The sequence below is a fragment of the Filicampus tigris genome, chromosome 2 (assembly GCF_054856515.1).
Source record: "Filicampus tigris isolate MCC_2025a chromosome 2, RoL_Ftig_1.0, whole genome shotgun sequence".
NCBI classification, from domain to species: Eukaryota; Metazoa; Chordata; class Actinopteri; order Syngnathiformes; family Syngnathidae; genus Filicampus; species Filicampus tigris.
The window spans coordinates 11,293,476-11,315,504 of record NC_141218.1 but is presented as its reverse complement, the minus strand read 5'-3'; the positions used below and the strand labels follow the sequence as shown (position 1 = coordinate 11,315,504).

Genomic DNA, 22,029 nt, shown 5'->3' with positions numbered 1-22,029 from the left:
ACTGGTTTGCATTTGTTTTATACACTGAATAAAAATATAAACGCAACACTTCTCATCCCCTATTTTTCATGAGCTGAATTCAAACATCCAGCACACAAAAGGCCTATTTCTCTTGAATAGACACAAATGTGTCTAAATCTGTTAGTGAGCACTTCTCTTTTGCCGGGAAAATCCATTCACCTCATAGGTATGGCATATCAAGATTCTGATTAGACAGAATGTAATGTTTTTTAAACAAGGTGTTTTTATTTTTTTTATATATTCATTGTTTTGTACTATACAGGTCATTCATACTGTTGATGATATAGTAAATAGCAATTCCAAGCATACCCTCATTAAAAGCCAACCACCCTCACAGACATGCATCAGGCACGCACACTAGCACATACCATCTGTCACGCTTTCTCTACCACGCACGCATATCTACACTCATAGGTACATCATAACAAAAAGATAAAAATGTAAAACTTTTTTTAGAACCACAAACTCCATATCCTCAGTGGTTACTACATTCACATCCCATCATTGCTTAGTTTAAAAATGAATGTAACATACACTTAATTAATAAAAAAAAAAAACAACAAGATGAAGGAACAACTACAAAAACAAGGAAAGTGAAGACAAAAATCCTAACTAACCTTTTGTTGTCTCCAAATCTCTGAAAAATTAGTGTGATGACGAATGATGAAAGTGGAAGAACCACATAACGACACAAATGAGCAAGTCTATTGGTACTCTGGCATGATTTTTTTGGGTGAAGTTTATAACTAGATTTAGAGGCTTTGAGTGTTTCTATTCAGTCAGGCAAATTAAAGATGAGCTTCTCAGTTTGGAAGGGTACTGAATTGAGCAAGGCAACACAAGATTGTGTCATTAAAAAAATAAAGTTGGTACCGCTCACTTTATGGCACACGATCTTAAAGCAAAAAAACAACAAAAAAGCAAAATGTGGAGGCGACATAGTTTTGTCTCCCATTTCTCTTCCCTGCGCGCTTTGAAACTGGGTGACTGCCTGAAATGCCACTGAACTAGAAAACAAAGGAGAGGACCATGATGGCGATATGTTTGCACGCTAAACCAAACAGTGAAGAGAATGTGACCATGAGCGTAATACTGAGAGGAAGGTGAAACTCACAGAGTTCCTGTCGCGTACTTCAACCAATGATGCAATGCACACACACACACACACACACACACACACACACACACACACACACACACACACACACACACACACACAACACAAGGCGTCACAGTAGGTCTTCGTCATCGCGTTCTGCTTTTTTTTTTTTTGCATTGGATCACACCCTAACGCTTGTTAGTCCATAGTCACGAATGCAAAAAAACAACAACATTTGAACCCTGCTCTAACTCCCTGATCTCATATATATACATACACACACACATACATACAAACAAACAAACACACACAAGAAGCCATCATTCTTGGCAGTCCTCTGTGCGCCACTTTAAGAAATCCTCCTTCCTTGCATCCGGTTTGATTTGGTTGCGCATGCCGCCGAGCAGATTGGAGGTGGCTTCCGAGGCCACTATGAGCGGGCGAACCACGGTGGGAGGGATCTGCCGCAGGACGCCACCCACCGCGCCGGGAAGACCTTTCTGTTCGTGCCCGCGGGATGCTACATCGCAAAGGGTCTGAGCTGTGTCAATCACTCCCTGGAGAGGAAAACAAGCAGATGTCTGTATAACAACAAAACTATTAATTGAAGCATTTCAAAACAGTTTGGAACCAAGTGGCGCCAGGATACTTCCGGGTGGGAGCGACTGAACTGAAACGATGACAAAAACTTGTGTTTTGGATTGTGCCGCCAGATATATTGCAAAATGGGTTTTTTTTCCTGCGCTTCAAAAATAATTAAAATAAATCTAGCGGAACCTGTAGCTGAGGAGGATAAATTGTGAGGATGTTGTAAATAGTTGTGCAGAGAAGATCATAAGATGGTCTAACTTACCGCTACATTTATTTTCGAATCAACTGACCTGTTGGAATGTAAATTATATGCATTTCCCTTTACATCATGTTAACATTTTTTTTTTCGACTGACATTTCACTCATAACTGTGGTGAGAGAAGAAGGCTAAAATCACGTTTTCTCAATCGCTCTTGATCAGATGAAATGTAAACATTTGTTTACTAGTAGTGCCATCAGAGAACGCTCCGTCTTTTGGCATCCGGTGACATCATGGTGTACTGTGCTATAATGCTCAACTCACCTCTCTGACGGTGTCGTACGCCTTGGCGACGCCCTCTCGGAGGTCGGCGGGCTGGGCTGGGCGGCGCGGCCGACTGGAAGGGGCCCGGCCTTCGGTGATGGCGTAGCGGTTCAAGGGAGGCGTTGGAGACAGGATGTCGTACACCGTCTCGGCGGTGGCCTGCGAAATTGGAGCGTGCCACAGCTTCAAAAGACTGAAATTTATTGATCCCAGAGGCAGAGTGGAAACATGTGTGAGATTGTGGTTGTGATATGTGGTTTGCTAATGGCTGTGGTTAGACTCGTACACATAAAGGACATGGGGTTAATTTGCCTTGTGATAAACTATAATAGAGACAGCATGTGTTGCAATCAAGAGGTACCAGGTTGGAACTTGTTAGCCTTAGCATATATGTGGCCTATGATTAGATGGTGAGCGGTCCCAAGATGTGCTCGGATCTTGTGGTGCTCAGATACCTGAATGGCCTGCACCAGCCTGTTGCTAAGCTCTAGTGCCGCCGACGCCGTGGATGTGCCGAAGGAGGCGGCCCCTCTCTGGAGACCTCGGATAATTCGCCCGTCTTTCCTGTACTGCTCGATGGGCAGCCAGAAGAGATCTCTCACCCCGTGGACTGGAAAAAAAAAAAAAGGACAAAAGTCAACAATGTATAAATTGTGAGATGAAATGTCAATCAATTAAATGTACACTCACATAGCTGGACAACAGAGTGCATGGGGCCGACGCCTCCCAGAATGCCCGGCAGCTGATTCTTCCTGATGTCGGTCAGCCATTCGGTGACGGCGTACTGGATCACTTTGTCAACACCCAGAAGGCTGGGTGAGAGGGGGGGCGTTATTGAGGACGGAAGGGAATATTTACATTCTAATCACAATGCACTTGTTCTTTAAAATTACTTGTCTAAACGGTGATTCTCAAACTAAAATGTGAGTATATACTTTATATTAAAAAAAAAATGCATACAGTACATGCAAATACACATATCTCTGAACAAAATGACCATTTCAACTATAATGTCTAAAATATTAACAATTAAAATGTACCCGTGCCGACAACAGAGCCTCTTCAGCTTCAGCTCAGAACAATTCAACTGAGCCAGACCAATCAGAATCCCTGCAAAGGTTCCCTGTGAAAGCAGAGCAGGGTTTCCTGTGAGAATTATTTTTCAATACTTGGAACGGTCAGCGTAAAAGTTGAAACTGTGTGTAAAAAAAAAAAAAAAAAAAAAAAAGAAAAAACCTGTTCTATGACCACGTGCTTGCCGTGATAGTCCAGCCAGATAGGCACTTCAGAGGTGAAACGAAATTCGCTGAGGGGCACATGAGCGACAAGTAGAATTACAGTGATATTGGTCCTCCACGTTAAATTTAGATAAGGATATTAACTGCTGTTCATACCGGAAGTAGATTGGCTGCTCTGAGGAGGAGGTAGAGCCAGCTGAGGAGGAGCTCTGCTCGCTGTGAGTAGTTTCTACTGAAGCCGTGAGATCCAGTCCCAGAGCGCCGCCTGCCTCCGCCTCTTCTGACGCTTTCTGAGAGGCGTCCGCTTTCACTTTAGAGACAAATAACAGACACACCACTTACTGCAAAAAGTAACCCCCGACTGTGGCAAATATTTGTGCATTCAATGGATGGAGTGTACCTTCAGATGCAGGGTCCACAGGCAGGTAGGGGTTCACAGAACAGGCTAGGTTGCTGAAAAAGTCCTTCAAGAAGAACAATGCATCCTGGACAGCAGAAGGACAGAGCAAAAAGTTTTGTTTTAGATGTGCCTAAATTAAAGGTACAACTAGTATAAAAAAAAAACACAACCCAAAATAATACATGAGCAAAATGATCTGCCAATACAATAGGAACTTTCGAGTTGCCAAAATTTCTTGGGCAACAAAAATAAATAAATTAAAAAACAAAGATGTCTTCAAAAGTGTATTTAAAAATATCTACCACAGAGGAGTTATGGATTATGGCAGGGGTGTCAAACATTTTTGTCGAGGGATTGAAACTTGTATATTATGCTATTATTTCAAAATAGATTTACTCCTAAAGAGTAATCAGACCTAAATAGGGAGTTATGATACTTTTATGATAAGAACAACTGTCTGGTTAAAAAAAAAAAAAAAATTGCCCAAAAAAAAATTGCAAAAAAAAAAAAAAAAAAAGCTTATTTGCCTTGATTTTAAGTTTTATCTTGGTTAGATATTAGCTTTGACATTGCATACAATGCTTCATTTTTACAATGGTATTTAACATTAAAAAATGTATTCTCTATAACAAGTAGACATAACACTGTGCGACTACTAAACAATTGTTGTTTTTGTGGGGCCCATGAATTCACTGCAGTTGTAATAGACGTGCTGTGTTTTTTTTGTCATTTTTGGTATCTGAACTCCATCAAAATACAACAATAAAAGGTTAAGGGAAAAAAAATGAATCAGATAACAACCCTTTGAAACATTGTTTCTTAAACTAAAATTTCCATTTTCTAGGACTTAAATGTGTACAAAAGTGTTTGTTCAGAAACTATTTTCGCCTGTCGCGGTACCTGGTCAATGTTGAGTCTGAGTGGCAGCAGGCTGACTCGGAGACAACACTCTGGACCACCAAGACCGGACTCAGGACATACTTGCAGGGCCTTTATGGTCAACTAATCCAATGTAAAAAAAAATATTTAGATGTCATATTGGAGATGGAGACTTCTGAGAGGTCATGAGATATGGCCTTGCAACTCACCATGTTGGAATGCGCTCTTCGGGGCATGCTCTCGCTCGTGTAGAGGTACAGGAACTTGTTAATTTGCGAGGAGGCCAGGCGGTCGCGGACCTCCAGCTCCTGGACAATGAAAACCTGCCTGGAGATGGGCTGCTCCCCTCCCGGACCGACCCCGACGGACACCGAGGCCTCGCCGTCTTGTCCCGCCACCGCCACCGGGTAGGATTCATGCTGGAAAGACACCTGGCGACCGGAAATGGGACCAATATGATGGATGTCAGGCAACTTAGGCTGAATCTACACTGCACGTTCAAGTGCCCAATTCCATGTTGATGCCTTGATGTCTATAATGTTTTGTTTTGTTTTATTTTAAGGTATAGTGACCCCATGCTAAATTGCGGTGTATGTCTTTTGCTTTTCCTGTTATATCACTGACTATTTTGGGTGGAATGTCTGTGTGTTTAAACTACAGTTGGAATGTCGGATATCACACACCACATCATATTTTTATATACATTTGGAAGAGGCCTGATTCCGATATTACGCTGCCGCATATTTGAACTGCACCACTTGAGAGCAAAACATGTGAATAGTGTCAACTTTTAGCACAATAAACTTCCTTCTTATTCTTCATCTTCCTTATTGACATTTAATCGTATCTCAGGCAAATCTCTATAATGGTCCAAATACATTTAGACGTGCAGTACACACCTTGGTGAGTTGAATCTCCATGAGGAGGCCGTGCTGACGGCCGCTGCCTCCAGCCCACCTCCACGAGTTCTGCGGACGAGAGGAACAGGCGGAGCGAGATGGCGAGCTTCGGGCACCAGATGGGATGGAACGACCCCTGGTGGGGGAAGGAAGGTAATGAAATTAATCAAATGATCAATAAAAATATCCCAAATCATCTGCGTGCGTTGTGTTCATTTTTGTTATTGGTTAGATTATATTTACATTTATTTGGAATAGGGCTGCAGCTATTGAATATATTCTACCAACTATACCATTGATTAATTGGCTAAAATTGATGTTGCATTATTAAACAAAAACGTAACAAAATGTGCACGTGAGCTGCAGGTATTATTTTTCTCCCCGCGTCGCCATCCGCACGTTCTACACTGTAGAATCTGTAACTCTGAATATGTGCCTTTAAAAGGCAGGGCCCCGCCTGGTGAGTGACTTGTGCATCAATGGACGGGAGTGTGAACGTCAGTTGTGGCCATAAGCAGCTTGCATACGAAATGTATAACGTGTTAATTTCTTTTGACACTTCTATTTATCTCTCACGGGCAAACAGACGTTTCCACAACACTACCTACCCACCTATCTATCTTACCTATTTGCATGCTGGCTGTGTATAGACGAGGGCTTAGCACCAAAGTCCTTGCCGCCGTAGAGATGCCACACCACAGAGATCTCCCGCAGCACCACTCGGCTTTGAGGCACGGGGAAGCGGCTGGGAGCGCGGAGCAAGTCGGAGCTTCCTCGCGGCCGGGAGAAGTGGCTGTCCTTCACGTGGATGGGACCCTCGGCCAACACCGTCACCACGGGCTCTCCGTCTCTGGGCTGCGGGGTGACATCAATGAGATCTGTGTCTTGCCTCTATAAGGCACTACGGATTTGCCATGTGTATGAATGGTGCGATGCAAACAAACTGAATAATTTGGTAACTTTTGACAAAGTAATCCTCAAAATTGTGTATGACAACTAATTGTAGTGGTAGGTGGAAATGTGGCAAAAGACAATAGTCCAGGTCTACAGTGAGTTCATATTCAAAATGTAGCTACATCATTGCCTCAGAAACTCACAGCAATGCCCATGCCAGGAGCTTCCAGGATGCAGAAGTCATCGTTGTCAGTGGAGCCCTCTGAACTTTCTTCCTCTATCATCATGTCTGCCTGCGCCTCGGTTGCCGTGGCGACCAGACCATCAAGCTCGGAGTCCTCCTCCTCCTCCTCCTCCTCCTCCAGCACGGAGAGATCGTGCCCGGAGCCCTCGCCGGGGAACAGGTAGACCGAGACGGGCGAGCCTCTCGGCATGGACGGCGAGCCTGTGCAAGAGACACACAATCACGGGGGTCCATCAACATCTGTGTGCTAAACAGTGATGTCATCAAATATCTATGCAGAACCTGGATCTATCCTCTCTTCCTGGTGGCTCTTGCCGGTGTCTATTAAGGCATCAGTCAGATCGCACTGGTTGATCTCAGCGGTTTCAGCAGCAGGGCAGGGTAGCAAAGGCGCGGGGCTCTCAGACAGCTAACGACCAAGACAAAATAACATCACGTAGCTTTCCTTCACATCTTTTGTGATCAGCTAAACAAGCAAGCCTTACTGGTAGCTTCTGGCCGGCTATTTCCGTGGGCGAGGTGTGTCGTGGCGGCGGATGCAGGTCACCCTGGGAGACGAGGTACTGCAGCATGTTGACTAGGGCGGCGCACGAATCGGCGCAAGCGTGGACATGAACGACGTTGTTGGAGCAGCGGAGCTCAAACAGAGGCTGGGCCTGGAGAACAGAGGATGTTGGGAATTGGGGATTAGAGTAGCATGCTAAATGATGCCACTGGCCAAAGATGTTATATGTATTGGTCCCCATATGTAGGTAAGAATCTTTTTTTTTTTCTTTTTTTAATGATACAAAATAATTCATTGCAAATTATTTTGCAGACCCCATTTTGCGAACCACAACATTACTGCTAGTAGACTATTCGATATGAGATCAAATTTCTAGCTAGATGACTATGTAGGAAAAAAAATGAAATATGTCTTCAGTTGAGGAGTGCTCACCAGCTTGCCTGTGTTGCTGCCTTTCCACGTTGTGATGGCAAGCTCCAGCAGGTCAATGTCAAGAACACAAATATAGTCTGTGACGCAAAGAAACAAACAGAAAATTGGCTTCAATGTCAGGGGGTCTTAAATCAAAGATGTTTCAATGTACAAAAATGCAATAACAAAGACAATAAACATTGATTTTATTATAAGCAGAATTTTTAGTTCAGCTCTTCTATTGGATCCCCCCCCAAAAAAGTGAAGCCCAGATGCACTGTGAGTGTTCTGTATTGTGTGACGCACCCCTCCTCAGGTCCACTACGTCGCTATCACATTTGTCGGAGAGGTAGAGGGCGGAGTCATCCAAGATGAATCTAAACCAGATGATAAATGAAAACTTCACAACAAGTTTGGACTGCAATACCAAGTTCAGACAGCAGACGCTATGCTATGTTTTACCTGAGGTGGAAGGTGGCTGTGTCTACAATGATATTACTTGACAGGGAGAAGGACTCTGCTGTGAGCAACATTCGCAGCGGCAGGTACAGCGGCCTGGCAGACGGAGAGTAACAAAGCAGCCGTGTTAAAAGAGAAAGAGGAAAAACAAGAGGAAGCAACTGGTTTCTGACTATATTTACACAGCAAGTCCGAGTGTACAATTCCTATACAGTGAAACTCTGTTCGTCATGGGAATGCATTCCAAATATACATCAGGGATTTTAGCCAAATAAAAAAAGTCACGGTGATTACCTGTAGTCAACTGCACATGTAGCCAGGTGCGTATGGAGGACGGTGATGACAGCGGGTGCAGTGTATCCCAGAATCGGGTCGTCAATAACATCCAGAAAGTCAACCAACTGGAACACAAACAAGACTGAATTCTTAGTTAAACACTTTTTATATCCTTTTTAAGCCTTAAAGGTGGAAAAAAATCAACCCAAACATATTTTTTTAAAGAATATGTTCTCAGCAGGCCCACTAGTTGAAACATGGCATTCTGATTAATATTGAGTTTGTGGAATATGAGTTAAGCAGCAAGATCCACCTCTTTTTAGCCATCTCAGGGGGCGGCCATTTTGTCAATTCTGTCGACTGAAAATGACATCACAACTGCTCAGGGCTCAGCTGGCCAATCACGGCTCAGCTTCAGAAAACAGGTCAGCCGTGATTGGTCGTTACCTGAGCCTTGAGCAGCTGTGATGTCACTTTCAGTCGACAGAAGTGACAAAATGGCCACCCCCAGAGATGGCTGAAAACGGGTGGATTAACTCTTATTCCACAAACGCAGTATTTATCAAAATGCCTTGTTTCAACTAGTGGGCTTGCATAGAATATATTCTTGAAAAAAATATGTTTGGGTGGACTTAGCTATATCCACATTCTGGATATAGCCAGACCGCAATAGGTGAATTGCATATAGTGGGGAATTACTGCATAAATGTCGATGGTTCTAATGGCCCAATTCAACAAGGGTTACCTGCTCGTGCCAGCTGTGATTGGTCTGCGTCACGTAATGCCGCATGGTGGCACCCTGAAGTCGAAGGGCGACGAGGAATTCCTAGCAGGAGACAAAGCGACACCTATTTAAATTCAACACTCCGACAAGTGGATGATGATGATTACTGTGCACCAAGAGGACGCACCTTGACCTTCCTCTGTGGGTCCAGAGTGATTTTAATGGCTGTGGACAACATCTGTGGCGCCGCCTCCCTGCCGCTCACGCTGCTGACTCCCACCTCGGTGGGGTAGATGGTTGGGTCCAAGTACTTTGGGGAAGTGAAGTTGGGCATTTCTATCCGTGGCGGAATAGCCGAATCTTTCACCACCGCTACAAAAAAAAAGGAAAGTGGAATTTCTCTGGACTGCATGATTGAGAGGGAATCCATTTTGTGTAACACTTGTCTTCATTAGGGTTGCAGGTAAGCTGCTGTGTTTTACTTCACAATGCCTAAGGCATTTAGGGGTGCACAAAGTAGTCAGGGGATCATTGGGATAACAAATCTCCCTCTGTGATAAAACGTGTTCATACCTTTATGGTAGAGCTCCACTCGTTGACTCTCCAGACACAAGAAACTGAGATTTGGGTCATTCTGGTGCTGTGCTACACTGAACATCTTCCCTCCTTCCAAGTCAAGCACAATTTCTCCATGACTCAGGTCATCCTGTGCTCATTTCAGAAATCAAACGCAACATTCAGTGAAGTACTTTATTTCCTGTGGTAAAACTTTTCAGTCATCTGATGTACCTTTTTGTCTGTCCTGGCTTGAAGGCGACCTTTACCAATGATGACAGTGAGGGAGAGGAGACTGAGGTTGTGGTTGGGGTTGTGCTGAAGTGCCGACTTTGCCTTTCCCGATGGTTCGTTGGCCAAGTAGAACTGAGGCTCATCCTCCTCTGAGTCGGAGTCTTTAGCACCAGGAGTAGGAGGGACGTGAATGCACAAATATTAAATGAAGCTACTAACGTTGAAGTCCGGTAGGACAATAAACCTGCTCACGACAGCACTAAATTAGACTCCACACTCCAGTGAAAAAGCTATTGTGACAAAACTACTTGAGCATGTGCAGTTTTACGCAATCTCAAGATTATTCATTCCTGTGCCCGAGGAATGCGCGTTTCACTGTGAAATATTCTCAAATATATCTCACCAAGCCGAAATGCTGACTTGCAGAGTTGGAACTCGTCGTGCTGTTGGTGACTGTGCGTGGGGGTGTGGGCTGAGGACGGGGCAGAGGGAGGCGGCTCCCACATCAAAAGGTCATTATTGATCCTGTGCAAGGATGAAAGAAAAAAAAAAAACTGAAACTCAATGTTTTAGCACAGAAAGTTTTTTTGTCAAAGGCTGTCATATAAAAGTTCTCTGTGCATATATAGTCAACTTAAAATGTTTTAGACCATCAACTTTCGTTTTAGCAGATGATGGATGCAAACACACTAACCTATTGTAGATGCTTTGGAAAGCTTGCTTGCTGGGCAGAAGTATGTAGGCCAGTGGGAACCGAATATCCACAGCACACTGAGACTGAGCCACACACTGAGCCTGGAACTGACCCATCTCCTCGGGGTCGGCAGGGATCACCATCTACAGAATCAGGGGTGAGGGGGCCAAGTCAGGGATTGGTGAGATCGGAATATTTCACAGATAAGTTCATTGTGGGGTGACGCACCTCCTCCGTCTCAAACATGGTGCGGTTGGAGGAGAACGGGGAACTGGTTTTGTCGTTGAGCTCACAGTGGCTTTCGAAGAAGGCGGCGCCCAGATCTCGGGCGAGACCCAGGTTCAAGCCGGCCAGACCCGCTGCTGGTCCCTGCGTCTCACCTCCACGCACTCGTACTGATAGCCTAACAGATGGACATTTGAAGTTGAGTCGATATCATAATTTGATTAACGGGAATGACTTGGAAAATTTGGGAAACCACTGAAAAGCGGTTTGCGTGTTAATAAAGTGTTGCACGACTTTGGACACGAATGTGATGAAAGTCGAGTTGACGTTTGCTTTGCAATAATCTAGATCCACCGAATTTCATATATCATCAATCATATACATCAGAGAAAAAAAATTCAATATTATTAGGCTTAGCATTATTAGTTTGAAAAACGTTTGTATTAATCCATTTGTTATTGACGTAAAGTGGAATAGTCTGTACAACCCCTAGTGTAAAACAGTCTTCACTCTGTAAAGTCGGGGAGGCCAACCACTCAAAGGGGAAGAGCCACAATTTTGACTGTGACCGCAAAGAGCCACAGCATACACATGCACTTGGAACCTTGATTGTCGGATGTAATCCATTCCGTCACCACGTTCAAACGAGCCCTCCACACACACTGTATTGCTAAAAAATTTTCCTCACAATCCTATCGTGGGCCGAAATTACATTTTCTTCAGATAAACCTGCTGTAAAAATATCAAGAGCTCATGGTTTGGTTTCATCACGGGATTGATTGTATGATTGTATGATATTTATTGCAATATTGTGTGAAAGCTCACACACAAACAGTTGGGTTAAAAATATCACAATTTTGGGGCAAAAATGGACTGATCCACTAATTGGGTCAAACTGACCCATCTTTTGCATTGCTTTGTACAAAACCGCCCAATTTTTTGGAACGCAATTATCAGTGCATTTCTTCACGTGATCACGTGGGTTACGCAGCCAACCGATTGGCCGCATAACATGAACCTGGAAGTGAGGTGCTGAAATGCCACACTGGCGAGTAAAATGAAATTTGAATAAAAACGACTCATTATTTTGCAGTGAAACAAGACCAGGAGGATAGCAAGGAACCATAACGTGCTCTCCACCCCTCACCACATACACAATAACGGGGTCTAAACTCATTTTGGAAAAGGGCTTCAGGAGCCGCGTGAAACCGGCCAAAGAGCCACGGGTTGGCCAGGCCTGCTGTGAAGTGATGACGATGACCATTCACCTGGGCAGAGAGTCATGGCTCTTCTTCACTCTAATGCAGGGGAAGGAACCTCCCTCCCAGCCCTCGTATGACCCTGATGGAAAAAAAAAAAAAGCAGGTGTACCTAATGTTGTGGCCAGTGAGTGCAGCGACTGATGAATAAATCTACAAGGTCACGCGTGCTCTCACCATGAAGGTCAGTAAAGGAGGCTTCCAGCAGCTGGGTGAGGCAGGGGGCCGAGAGCTGACCCTGACCGAGCTGCCCGCTCTGGAGGTCCGGCGCTTCCTGGTGCCTGAGCTCTAGCTCGGTCAGCTCCAACACAAGCGTCTCCTCCCTCACCACCCTCTGGCTGACGGGCGGGCGCTCGGACGGGGGCCGCAGGTCCGGAATCGGGAAACGAAGTCTGAGGACGGCGTGCGGGGCGAGGAGGGAGAAGAAGGAGTACAGCTCACTGATCTGTGTCTGAAACAGGATAAAGAAATGAAGTCAAACAGGGAATTTTGGTTGAACGGGCGGAATTGACAAGGATCTGTTCCCACCTGGAGGTTGTCGGGTCCAGCCGTCTCTGCGGGGCAGCGGCCGAAGGCATTGCTCAGGTTCCCCAGCCGACTGAGGATGTCCAGGTCCAACTCGGTGGTGAGATCTTCCAACTCCACTCGCACCACGCTCTCACGTCGAACCACCCGCTGTTTTCCCTGCCATCATTTACAAGAATACCATGCTATAACATTTACTATGCTGTTTCTGTCATACTAGTGCTAAAGTATATGCAGCAATTGAACAGTTGAACACCAAGCTTTTATTCTGTTGTATGAATGGCAATAGGTTAATTGTACCTACTGCCCCCTAGTGGAGGAGCATTCAAATGCTCAGCCTGTCACTATGACACTGGCAAAAATAGATGAAGATATATTATATATATATTATATGATATGATGATATAGTTTCTCATGGCACACTAATGTGCAGTGGTTGAAAATCACTGTACTCGTGTGTGCATGCGGGTATCAATACCTTCCTCAGGTGCTTCTCGTTGAGGCTGTAGTGCAGCTGGGCACACGGTCTGGCGGCTACTCCCACTGTGAACATGCTGGCTTTCTGGAACTGGAGCAACTAGAAAAACGATGTACCAAAGTGTCTATTACAGCTTTATTCTTGCCATAAATAAATTCTATTATCACAATATTACGATCTTGTTGATGCAACATCGCAACATTTTACAGCGAAATAACCACTTTGACCCCATGTATTGGTGGCGTTCAATGTTCTTTTACCTCGCTGTACTGAGGTTTGCTGTTCTCCCAGAGGCACTCCAACATTTCTAGTCGACTAAAGGAGACGTCGGAGGTCACCGCTCGACTGTGGCGTCTCCCGCTGCGCATCTCACAGGCAACCTGCACCGCTGCCCCCGTCACTCTGAGGTGAGAATGACAGTTCAGATTCGGACCACGGCAATCGCCAGAATCCACAATATATAGACCGTATAAAAACTGTTATTTATATAGTGTGAATCCTCCCACATGCTTTATAGAGGCAGTCAACTTAAAAAAAAATATTTGCAATAATACGTTGTATACGCCCCCACTAGTTTAAATATGGAATTTTTATTACAATTGCGTTTGTGGAACATGAGGGTAAGAAGCAAAATCCACCCGTTTTTATCCATCTTTGGGGGCGTCCGTTTAGCGACTGAATATGACATCACAGTTGCTCAGGGCACAGGTAACGACCAATCACAGCTCACCTGTTTTCTGAAGGAGAGTCGTGATTGGTTGTTACCTGATGCCTGAGCAACTGTGATGTCATTTTCAGTCGACAGCAAGTGACAAAATGGCCGCCCCCTGAGTTGGTACAAATTGATGGATTTTGCTGCTTAATTTGTATTCCACAAACACAATATTAATCAGACTACATTATCAAGTTTAGACTAGTGGGGCTGCATAGAAAATATTATTGTAAAGAAAATTTTGGGGTTAACTTGCCTTTTAAACACAAGCACAATTATGAATACACAATTTAAAAATATTTTAAATGCATTTAACCACTCACAAAAAAATTACAAGCTTAAAATGTGTACACAATACATGGTATGTGCTGTGAATACCCTAAAATGGTAGCAAGGCAGCAATGCTGAAAAGTGGTACATGGGTTCCTTCTAGTGGTATGTTTTTACCCCCAGTGAATTTCAATGGGCATCAATTATACGTAGATTTTCGCTATTCATGGAGTGGCCCACTCCCTATTCCCCATGAACAGTCACTACACTATTTATATTATATGAATGATGAAAAAAAACTGTTACAAGCTGTGATATAAGTAGGAAGGCCCTACAAAAATACCTGCAAAATATTCAGGGCCATGGTAGGTGAACTGCATTATAGCGGGGGAACTGCATTATGGATGCATTCATGTTTTCTTACCTGAGGTGCGAGTGAGGGCAGGCTTTGGCAAACCCGCCTCTCAGGTGCTGAAAGTCTCTCTCGCCGAACATGCTGTCCTTAAAGGAGGCGAGTTCTTGGAAGAACACTCTGGACATCTGAGCCAATGAGGAGGCGCTGTCTGGCTTGGAGGGCGGGTCCTCCTGCAGCATGGTTATGGTGAGGCCGCCCAGAGTTAGACGCAGCAAGGCGTCAGGCTTCAGTTGATCAGCATTGGCGCTTTGAGAGCGACCTACACAAGAATGGAACACATTGCACACATTGAGAGGGGGAAAAAAACAAAACAAATCCAATTGTTACTGTACTTGGCTAACTTACTCTGAGTATTTATTTTTCTGACAACTTTTTACTTTTACTCCATACATTAAACTAGACATCTGCAATTTCTACTCCATACTTTGTCATAATAGATTGTGTGTTGTTTTTTTTTACCTATACGGATGACAAAAGCACACCCAATCAGCAATTCTGATTTTTTTTTTACCCAAGTATCTTCACTTCTACTTTAGTACAAATTGTGAGTACTTTGGCCAGCTCTAATGCTCAGTGCAGTTGACGTTACCTCTGATTCGATGGCTGGCCTGTGGTAGGCTGGTGAGACAACCTGCTACTGGGTAACGTCTGGGACAGCTCATGAGGCCCTAGGGTGGGAAAAACAATTGACTTTAATATCAAAACAATTGTCATAGTTACATTAAGAATCTATACTAAGTGTTGCTATAACAAATAGATTATTATCATTACATTAAAACTAAAAATGGCTTTTTGTGTATTTCTGAATTTAAATGCTGGACAAAAGTCTTGAGTTTGAAGGTGTAAAATGTTTGGAAAGGGCTACCCATCAAAACATACAAAGAAACCTAAATACCTGCTGTTTTTTGAGCGGGTGGATATCAGGTGTATATCAGTACCTTGCTTGGTGAGATAGCATTTTGGCACACAACCCCCCCAACATGACCTCTACCTGTGCGGTCAGGGCTCCTGGCTGAGTGAGGCTGGCCACACTGTGTGTGGAAGAGTCCATATCGCTGTCTGACAGCTCACTGCCCGAACGCACCGATGTCACGCTGCTGCTCATCCCCGCGGGGCCCATGGAATAGAACATTTCTGCAAAGACACACAACTTAACACATCACGAGGCCGCAACGCTATTTTGCACAAGTGGTCTCATCAGTTTGACTAATACCTCCATTTTCCAGAGAGGTGACATAAGGCTCCAGGTCGCACTCGACATCCCAGTCCCTATCTCTGGGACTGGAGCCCAATTGTTTGCTGAGGTCTTCTTCGATAAGACGCAGGTCGTCCGAGTCTAGCGGGCGGCTGTGCGCGCCACCAAGCTTGGTCTCGGACTCTAGAGGGAAGAGGGGGGGGATACGTCAAACGTGATGCAGATGAAATGCGTGCAATTTGGGCATCTCCACATGCAGGTTGTTGCATGTGTTGGGTCAACGTAGACAGAGCCACATTGATCATATGTCATTTAAAACATACAAGAAATAGACAGTCACAAAAATAATAATAATCTGACAAATGGAATCAGCCGAGTAAATCCATCCTATGAGATGAAGCCCGTACCTGTTTCTATGCAAAGAGCTGCCAGCAAGTCAGTCAGGTGAGTTATCTGAGCCGGGGACAACAGCATGTGGACGCAGCCCACCTTCCCATCCAACTCAAACTGGTCACCAGGCACGACACAAGTTAATGTGCAAAGTAAACGACTAACATGATCATCATTATTTCAGTATCTTTAGTGTGTGTTAAATGTGAGCCACTGAGAACTACAGTGGGCTAACTCCATTTTTGTCACTGCACTGCAGGACTGTGACTCCTGTGTATTGATGAATCAGGAAATGTGCTGAGTGCAATTATGGACTACCCCCTATATGTCAAAATCGGAACTAAAGAATTCAATTGAAATATATGTCTCAATTAAGGTTGAGAGACACTTCACTAAAAGCACAACAAAGACACACACACACCTTTGGTCCGGGCAGCATGTCGTTCTGCTTAAGCTTGACTGTGGTCTCGATGAAACCGGAGCAGCTGCCTATGAGCAGGGGCTGAGACATGGGAACCTTCAGGGGCTTCCCCTTTTCTTCCACCTGCTCGTCACCATCACTTTCCTCCTCCTCCTCCTCTTCTTCTCCCTCGCTGGTAGAGGCTGACTCCGGCTTTTTCTCCTCAGGAACTTCCTTGAGGGGTTATTAAAAAAAAAAAACAGCATTTAGTGAATGATTGTTACCTCTGCCAGGGTTGTGCTATTGTTTGTCACAGTGAAAAAGTGAAACGAAGAACTTTTTTTTTTTAAAACAATTATCTAATATAAAATAAATCAAGAATTGGCTTGCACAACCCTTTTGAAGTTTTAACGCAAAGACATAATGCACTGGATGTGCACTGCAGTTCCGCGACGCATTCCAATGGCACTTGAACGTTTTCTAGTCTGTAAACTTACATTAGCTCGGTAGTAAAATCGTAATTAAAGTAAATACAGTATTAATATATACATTTCATAATATTATATGAAAAACACAATAGAAATCTGAACTACGGGAGCTGCATAAATCCCTTTAAAAATGAAAGGAAAAATATCCGTCCCTCCAAATTGATTTTGTAAAAATATACATTTAATTATTTTTATAATAGGGATTTTTTTTTTTTTTTTTTTTTACATAATTTTTTCAAATGTCTATTTTTATTTGAACTCATCCAGAGCAATGAAATCAATGGACACACACAAAACACACACACAAAAGAATAAAAAATTATGAGCTCGCACAAAAGAATTGTTGTTTCCAACATTTTTCTTCCCCATGTCCCCATAGGGGTTCCTCCCATCCTAACCTCTAGGTCATGAATACAAAGCAATACAATGAAAACCAGCAATCATAGCACTAACTGAGCGCGCCTTCTTGTGTATTGTGTATTCTTACGCAGGCCAGCTAATTCTATCAAGGCGTGCCATTCGTAACCCAGTATCTCAGGAATATTGCACATTGAGGACCCCCAAAGCTGTATAAGATGTCCGAAGCACGCACCTGCTCCGTGCCCATGCTGTCATAGAGGAGCTGAACAGCGCTCAGCTGGAGGATCTTGTGCAGGAAGGCGGGCGGCTGGTGGATGTCGACAGGCACGGCAGTCTGGGTGGATGGGTCCCGCACCGCCTCGTCAAAGTACTCCAACCTAGAAAAGATCATAAGGACACCATAACTCTCTAGTGACTGGTCTTGTATTCACACGGGGAGCCTGAAGGACTTTGTCAATATGCCAGAACTACTAAAAAAGGCTCAACAGAGTCAAAGAAGGGCTTGTTAAAATATCAAACATTCACTATTGTACCATTTTAATGTTTAAGACACAATAATACGATTTCAGTTCAAACACAAGAATGTTAAATTAACAGTGTGGAATCATTGAGGGTAGTCGGGCATTTTATCGGTCATACGCCAATGTTAAGTCATACACTGTGGCGACATTTCACCTTTGAACACCATCTCGCCTCACAACCTTAGGACTGTCCAAACCCCATTCGCAAATATTATTTCTCTCAGGTTGGGCTGTTAAATGTTTTACCACACACGTGGAGATGGTGAGCAAACAACAAGAGGCAGTCATAAACACATGCATAAAAGAGAAAAGATAAACGTGTTGAGCGTGCAGCAGCCTTGTTTGCATTGACGATTTCTCAATTTGTGTGCTACATTCTGATTGTGTTTACCGTTTTCCCTTTACTGAGCAACAAGATACAGCGGCCGTGACATTAAAAACGTGTCAAGACATGCGTTTGTGACCTAAAATCACATAAAACAGATACGCTTTTGTTCTCATAGACAATAACACAAGATGGTCACAACAACAAAAACATATATTAAAAAAAAAGTTGGATTGTTTGTCATGCACTGTTTAAATTTCGTGAGATGATGAATTTGACATTTTGGTTACCCGAAAGCTGTAATCATCAAAAATAAACAAAATAAAACAATGACATATTTCATTGTGTGTATAGCGAATCTGATTCATTTGCAATGTTCTAATTAAACTTCAAAACAAATATTATACCACAATATTGTAATTTCTTGAGCTGCCCCCGTATACTTGGTTACTTGAACCTAACGGACGCTGCACTCCTCACTATAAGGCAGTAGAACCACCTTTCAGCCAATCAGTGAAGAAACGCAATGATGAACATTGAAATTGTAACAAAAAAAAACCATTATATCATTTGTGTACCTGTACATGCCCATATGTGAATATTCTAAAATGAGCATAATTCACATAATTATGAAATTAAGAAAGAATCCATCAAACAACACAAGAGCAGTTTACCGTTTGATGTGCACCTCTAAGGCAACGCCTGTTTCCAGGTCCGGGGGCTGGTGCTCAATGCGTACGATGGTGTCCAGGAGGGTGACTTTAATACGACGAAGGACTGCGCATACACACAAACGAACGAGATGAGCAGTCTCGTGTGTTACGATGGGGGCGGGGGTTAAAGCTTCCCCACTTGAAACCCACCCGTCTCTATGGTTTGTGCAAACATCTCCAGCCCCTCAAGTGGGGCTGGCGGCTCCTCGGACGTCTCCGGGGGGTCCTTCAGGCACTCCTGGGCCAGCTGCATGCTGGAGGTCATGCTGGATGACCAGCTTTGCGAGTCCCAGCCGCCACCTGCGTACAAATACCATCATGACACAACATTACGTACACTTGCACAATCACAAGAGCTATACAGTGAATATAATATAATGTAATGTAATGTAATATAATATATGATATAATAATAAATAAAAGTATAATAATTATTGCTCACATGAATAAAACTATGGTCTAAATAATAAAAGGACCCAATAAAAGTAGGGAATATTTTTCAACATGTCCATCGGCCCGCTTCAGCCAAACACAGCATTGTGAACTAAATAGACCATGATACTTTGCACTGCTGAGCCAATAGCAGGACTTACCAAGCCTATTTCTTTGTGAATGCTGTTATTATGTACAAAAACAGAATATTGTGATTTATTTAAACATTTTTTATATGAGCCTCTCTTTCTTTTTTTTTTTTTACAATATCTTGAGATTTCTATATATCGACAACCCAAGCACAATATCGTGATCATTTTCGTATTGTGATATTATCGTATCATGACATTTGGATGTAGTGACATCCCGAGCCTATAGGCCATTACTATTTGGTTCGGCCGGACAGAATGGTGGAAGGGTGCCACGGCTGTAGGCGATGCACGGATCACAGAATTTTTTGTAAAATGCCCAGCTCTGGTTACGAAAGCATGCCACAGATGGGTTACTAATACACCTTGTAGCCGTTTAAAATTGTGAAAAAACACACATATTAAGTCTTTTGGACTGAAGCCTACTCACCGATACGGTACTTTGGCCTGCATGTTATCTGGAGACCGGAAACCTCCAAGGTGCAGTGGTCGGTGAGCAGAGCTTGCCAGGGGATGGTCACAGTGATGCTGCTCACAAAGCCATCCACTATCTCGAGGGGAGCGCCCAGGTTCTCCAGAAACTCGTTGACAGCCTAAAGAGACAAGAAACGTGACATACTGAGTGACACACACAAATGGAAAGACACGTTGCCTCGTCATTTCCATTAAAAAAAATACAGTGGTTATGGATGTCACTTGGTTGATTAGGAATTTTTGAATTTGTTTATGATTGCGGAAAAAGAAACATTAGAACTACTCCAAACGATGCTATGAGATATTTATTTGTGCCTTTGCTTATCCGTTAGCATCAATCTGGTCATTTGCGGTGATAAATAGGTGGATTTTTTACACAAGTTCGCAACATCAGTGAATGAAACACCAGTATTACTTGTAGAACTTTTCTGTTGCCAGATTGTAGTGACATCTATACTGTACTGATTATTTGTGATAGATAGATAGATAGATAGATAGATAGATAGATAGATAGATAGATAGATAGAGTATATGACTTTCGCGTTGCCGCGTTGTGTTTAAATCCAGCTAACAGTGAAGACAGATGAGCATTTCCTACAAATGTGTTTCCTTGAAGAAATGCGAGCTGTCCTGTGAGAGCGTGACGTTGGAGATTGTTGTTGTTGAACACTGGCGGCAGCGTTGCGAAACAGCGAAGTCAGAGTGGGTGAATAAAAAAAACACACTCAAGCAGCACACCATGATGGTGGCTGATCACTTTTCCGAACAACTCACCCACACGTCGAGGTTGATCTCCTTGATGACCCCGCTGCCATTGTACAGGTCCAAACCCAGCTGCTCCAAGCTCAGGCGCTCCTGCAAAAAGTGGCCGAGGTAGTGCTGGAGGAGGTACCGACAGGCCCGCTTCTTGATGGAGCCCGACCAGGGGAAGAGCCAGCGAGACATGGGCCCAGCGAGAGCGGGGGAGAGGGAGCGAGAAGAGGCGGCAGAGGAGAACGAGTACGACCGCAGTCCTCGGGAAACTGCATAACAGGCGAACGCGAGAGGGAGCAGAAGCAGGAATGAGCCACAGCTAGCTGCAGGGGGCTACGGAAGGGGCAAACCGTAACTCCACTTCTCCCAGGCTCGACATAAAAACTCGAGGGGGAAAAAAAAGGTATCCTATGTGAACGACGAGACTTCCCCAGTGACTACGACTCGCTCGCTAGGCCGCCGGTCTGTCGCTGTGTCGGATCATGTTTTCGACGCGTTTTGGGTCGCAATGGAGCGACAGGTCCTAGTGGTTGGTGTCTTTATCCTGTTTCATGGGTTGTTTTTTTGTTATCATACGCCAACTGACGGTATGGCGAAGACGCCTGCGTCATCGTGACGCGACCCGGAAACGGGAAGCGTAAACAGACATGCGACGCCATCTTTGTAAGGGCAGTTAAAAATAACTTTATTTAACATGCCGTATAACATAGAACAATCACGCGTCCTTTGTAATTGGAAATATACGGACAATTAAGTACATAAACACTATATCAAATAGAAAAATGTTGTAGAAAAATATTCTTCTTTGCTCCATCTTTTTTTACTATACTTTTAAATCTCTTTCTGGAAATTATTTTGTTTATGTGAAGCATCTTGTGTATGAATTGTGCGATATAAATAAAGCTGCCTTGCTTTGCCTTTTAAGTGTTGTGGAAATAAAGTTGAGTTGAGAATGGGGGCTAGTGATTATTATGAGATTCAGCAAAATGAATTCATCCCTGCAGGTGAGGTTTACAACATAACATAAATAAAAAAGTTAAATAAGGGCACAGTAGTATGGTGAAATCTACAGTATACATTGATGTACCTGATTTACTTTATTGCACCGATAAGTACTCATTACATGCAGCGTTTGTATTAAAATAGAACAATACACAATGAAAAACATGACTGTCATTTATGCATGTCTGCCTTACAGTTTCGAGGTTGAGCTTCGAAACTTACTCTAAATTGTCTCCTCTCATCATACCACCACACCATTCGTTTTCTACCTTATTCAAACACGAGAAAACATAATAC

At 43.6% G+C, this 22,029-nt stretch overlaps 1 protein-coding gene across 1 annotated transcript; it reads right to left on the bottom strand.

Annotated features, from left to right (window-relative positions):
- Positions 1–221: 221 nt before the first annotated feature.
- atg2a (autophagy related 2A) lies at positions 222–21,347 on the bottom strand. Its single transcript, XM_086056705.1, has 42 exons — positions 20,752–21,347; positions 19,934–20,096; positions 19,073–19,222; positions 18,884–18,986; positions 17,596–17,740; positions 16,537–16,749; positions 16,133–16,232; positions 15,744–15,908; positions 15,522–15,664; positions 15,120–15,198; positions 14,545–14,789; positions 13,394–13,540; positions 13,134–13,232; positions 12,659–12,814; positions 12,308–12,581; positions 12,140–12,212; positions 10,875–11,049; positions 10,647–10,789; positions 10,356–10,477; positions 9,953–10,113; positions 9,737–9,869; positions 9,351–9,535; positions 9,185–9,265; positions 8,458–8,564; positions 8,167–8,259; positions 8,011–8,081; positions 7,726–7,802; positions 7,274–7,444; positions 7,071–7,197; positions 6,748–6,989; positions 6,276–6,505; positions 5,651–5,786; positions 4,961–5,182; positions 4,773–4,874; positions 3,873–3,957; positions 3,629–3,782; positions 3,471–3,540; positions 3,275–3,357; positions 2,925–3,046; positions 2,690–2,844; positions 2,235–2,393; positions 222–1,677 (listed from the first exon to the last, which is right to left on the bottom strand). The coding sequence occupies exons 1-42, from the start codon at positions 20,920–20,922 to the stop codon at positions 1,441–1,443; spliced, it is 6,069 nt and encodes a 2,022-aa protein (XP_085912831.1). The 5' UTR covers positions 20,923–21,347; the 3' UTR covers positions 222–1,440.
- Between the last annotated feature and the right edge of the window lie 682 nt (positions 21,348–22,029).

What these genes read in the sequence shown, in the direction of transcription:
- atg2a (XM_086056705.1), bottom strand. Translation starts at nt 20,922, where the DNA reads ATGTCTCGCTGGCTCTTCCCCTGGTCGGGCTCCATCAAGAAGCGGGCC. An exon ending in GCAAACCTCAGTACAGCGAG is followed by an intron (nt 13,233 to 13,393) that starts GTAAAAGAACAT and finishes TCGTTTTTCTAG; the next exon opens with TTGCTCCAGTTCCAGAAAGC. An exon ending in CAAGTCAGCATTTCGGCTTG is followed by an intron (nt 10,114 to 10,355) that starts GTGAGATATATT and finishes CTGGTGCTAAAG; the next exon opens with ACTCCGACTCAGAGGAGGAT.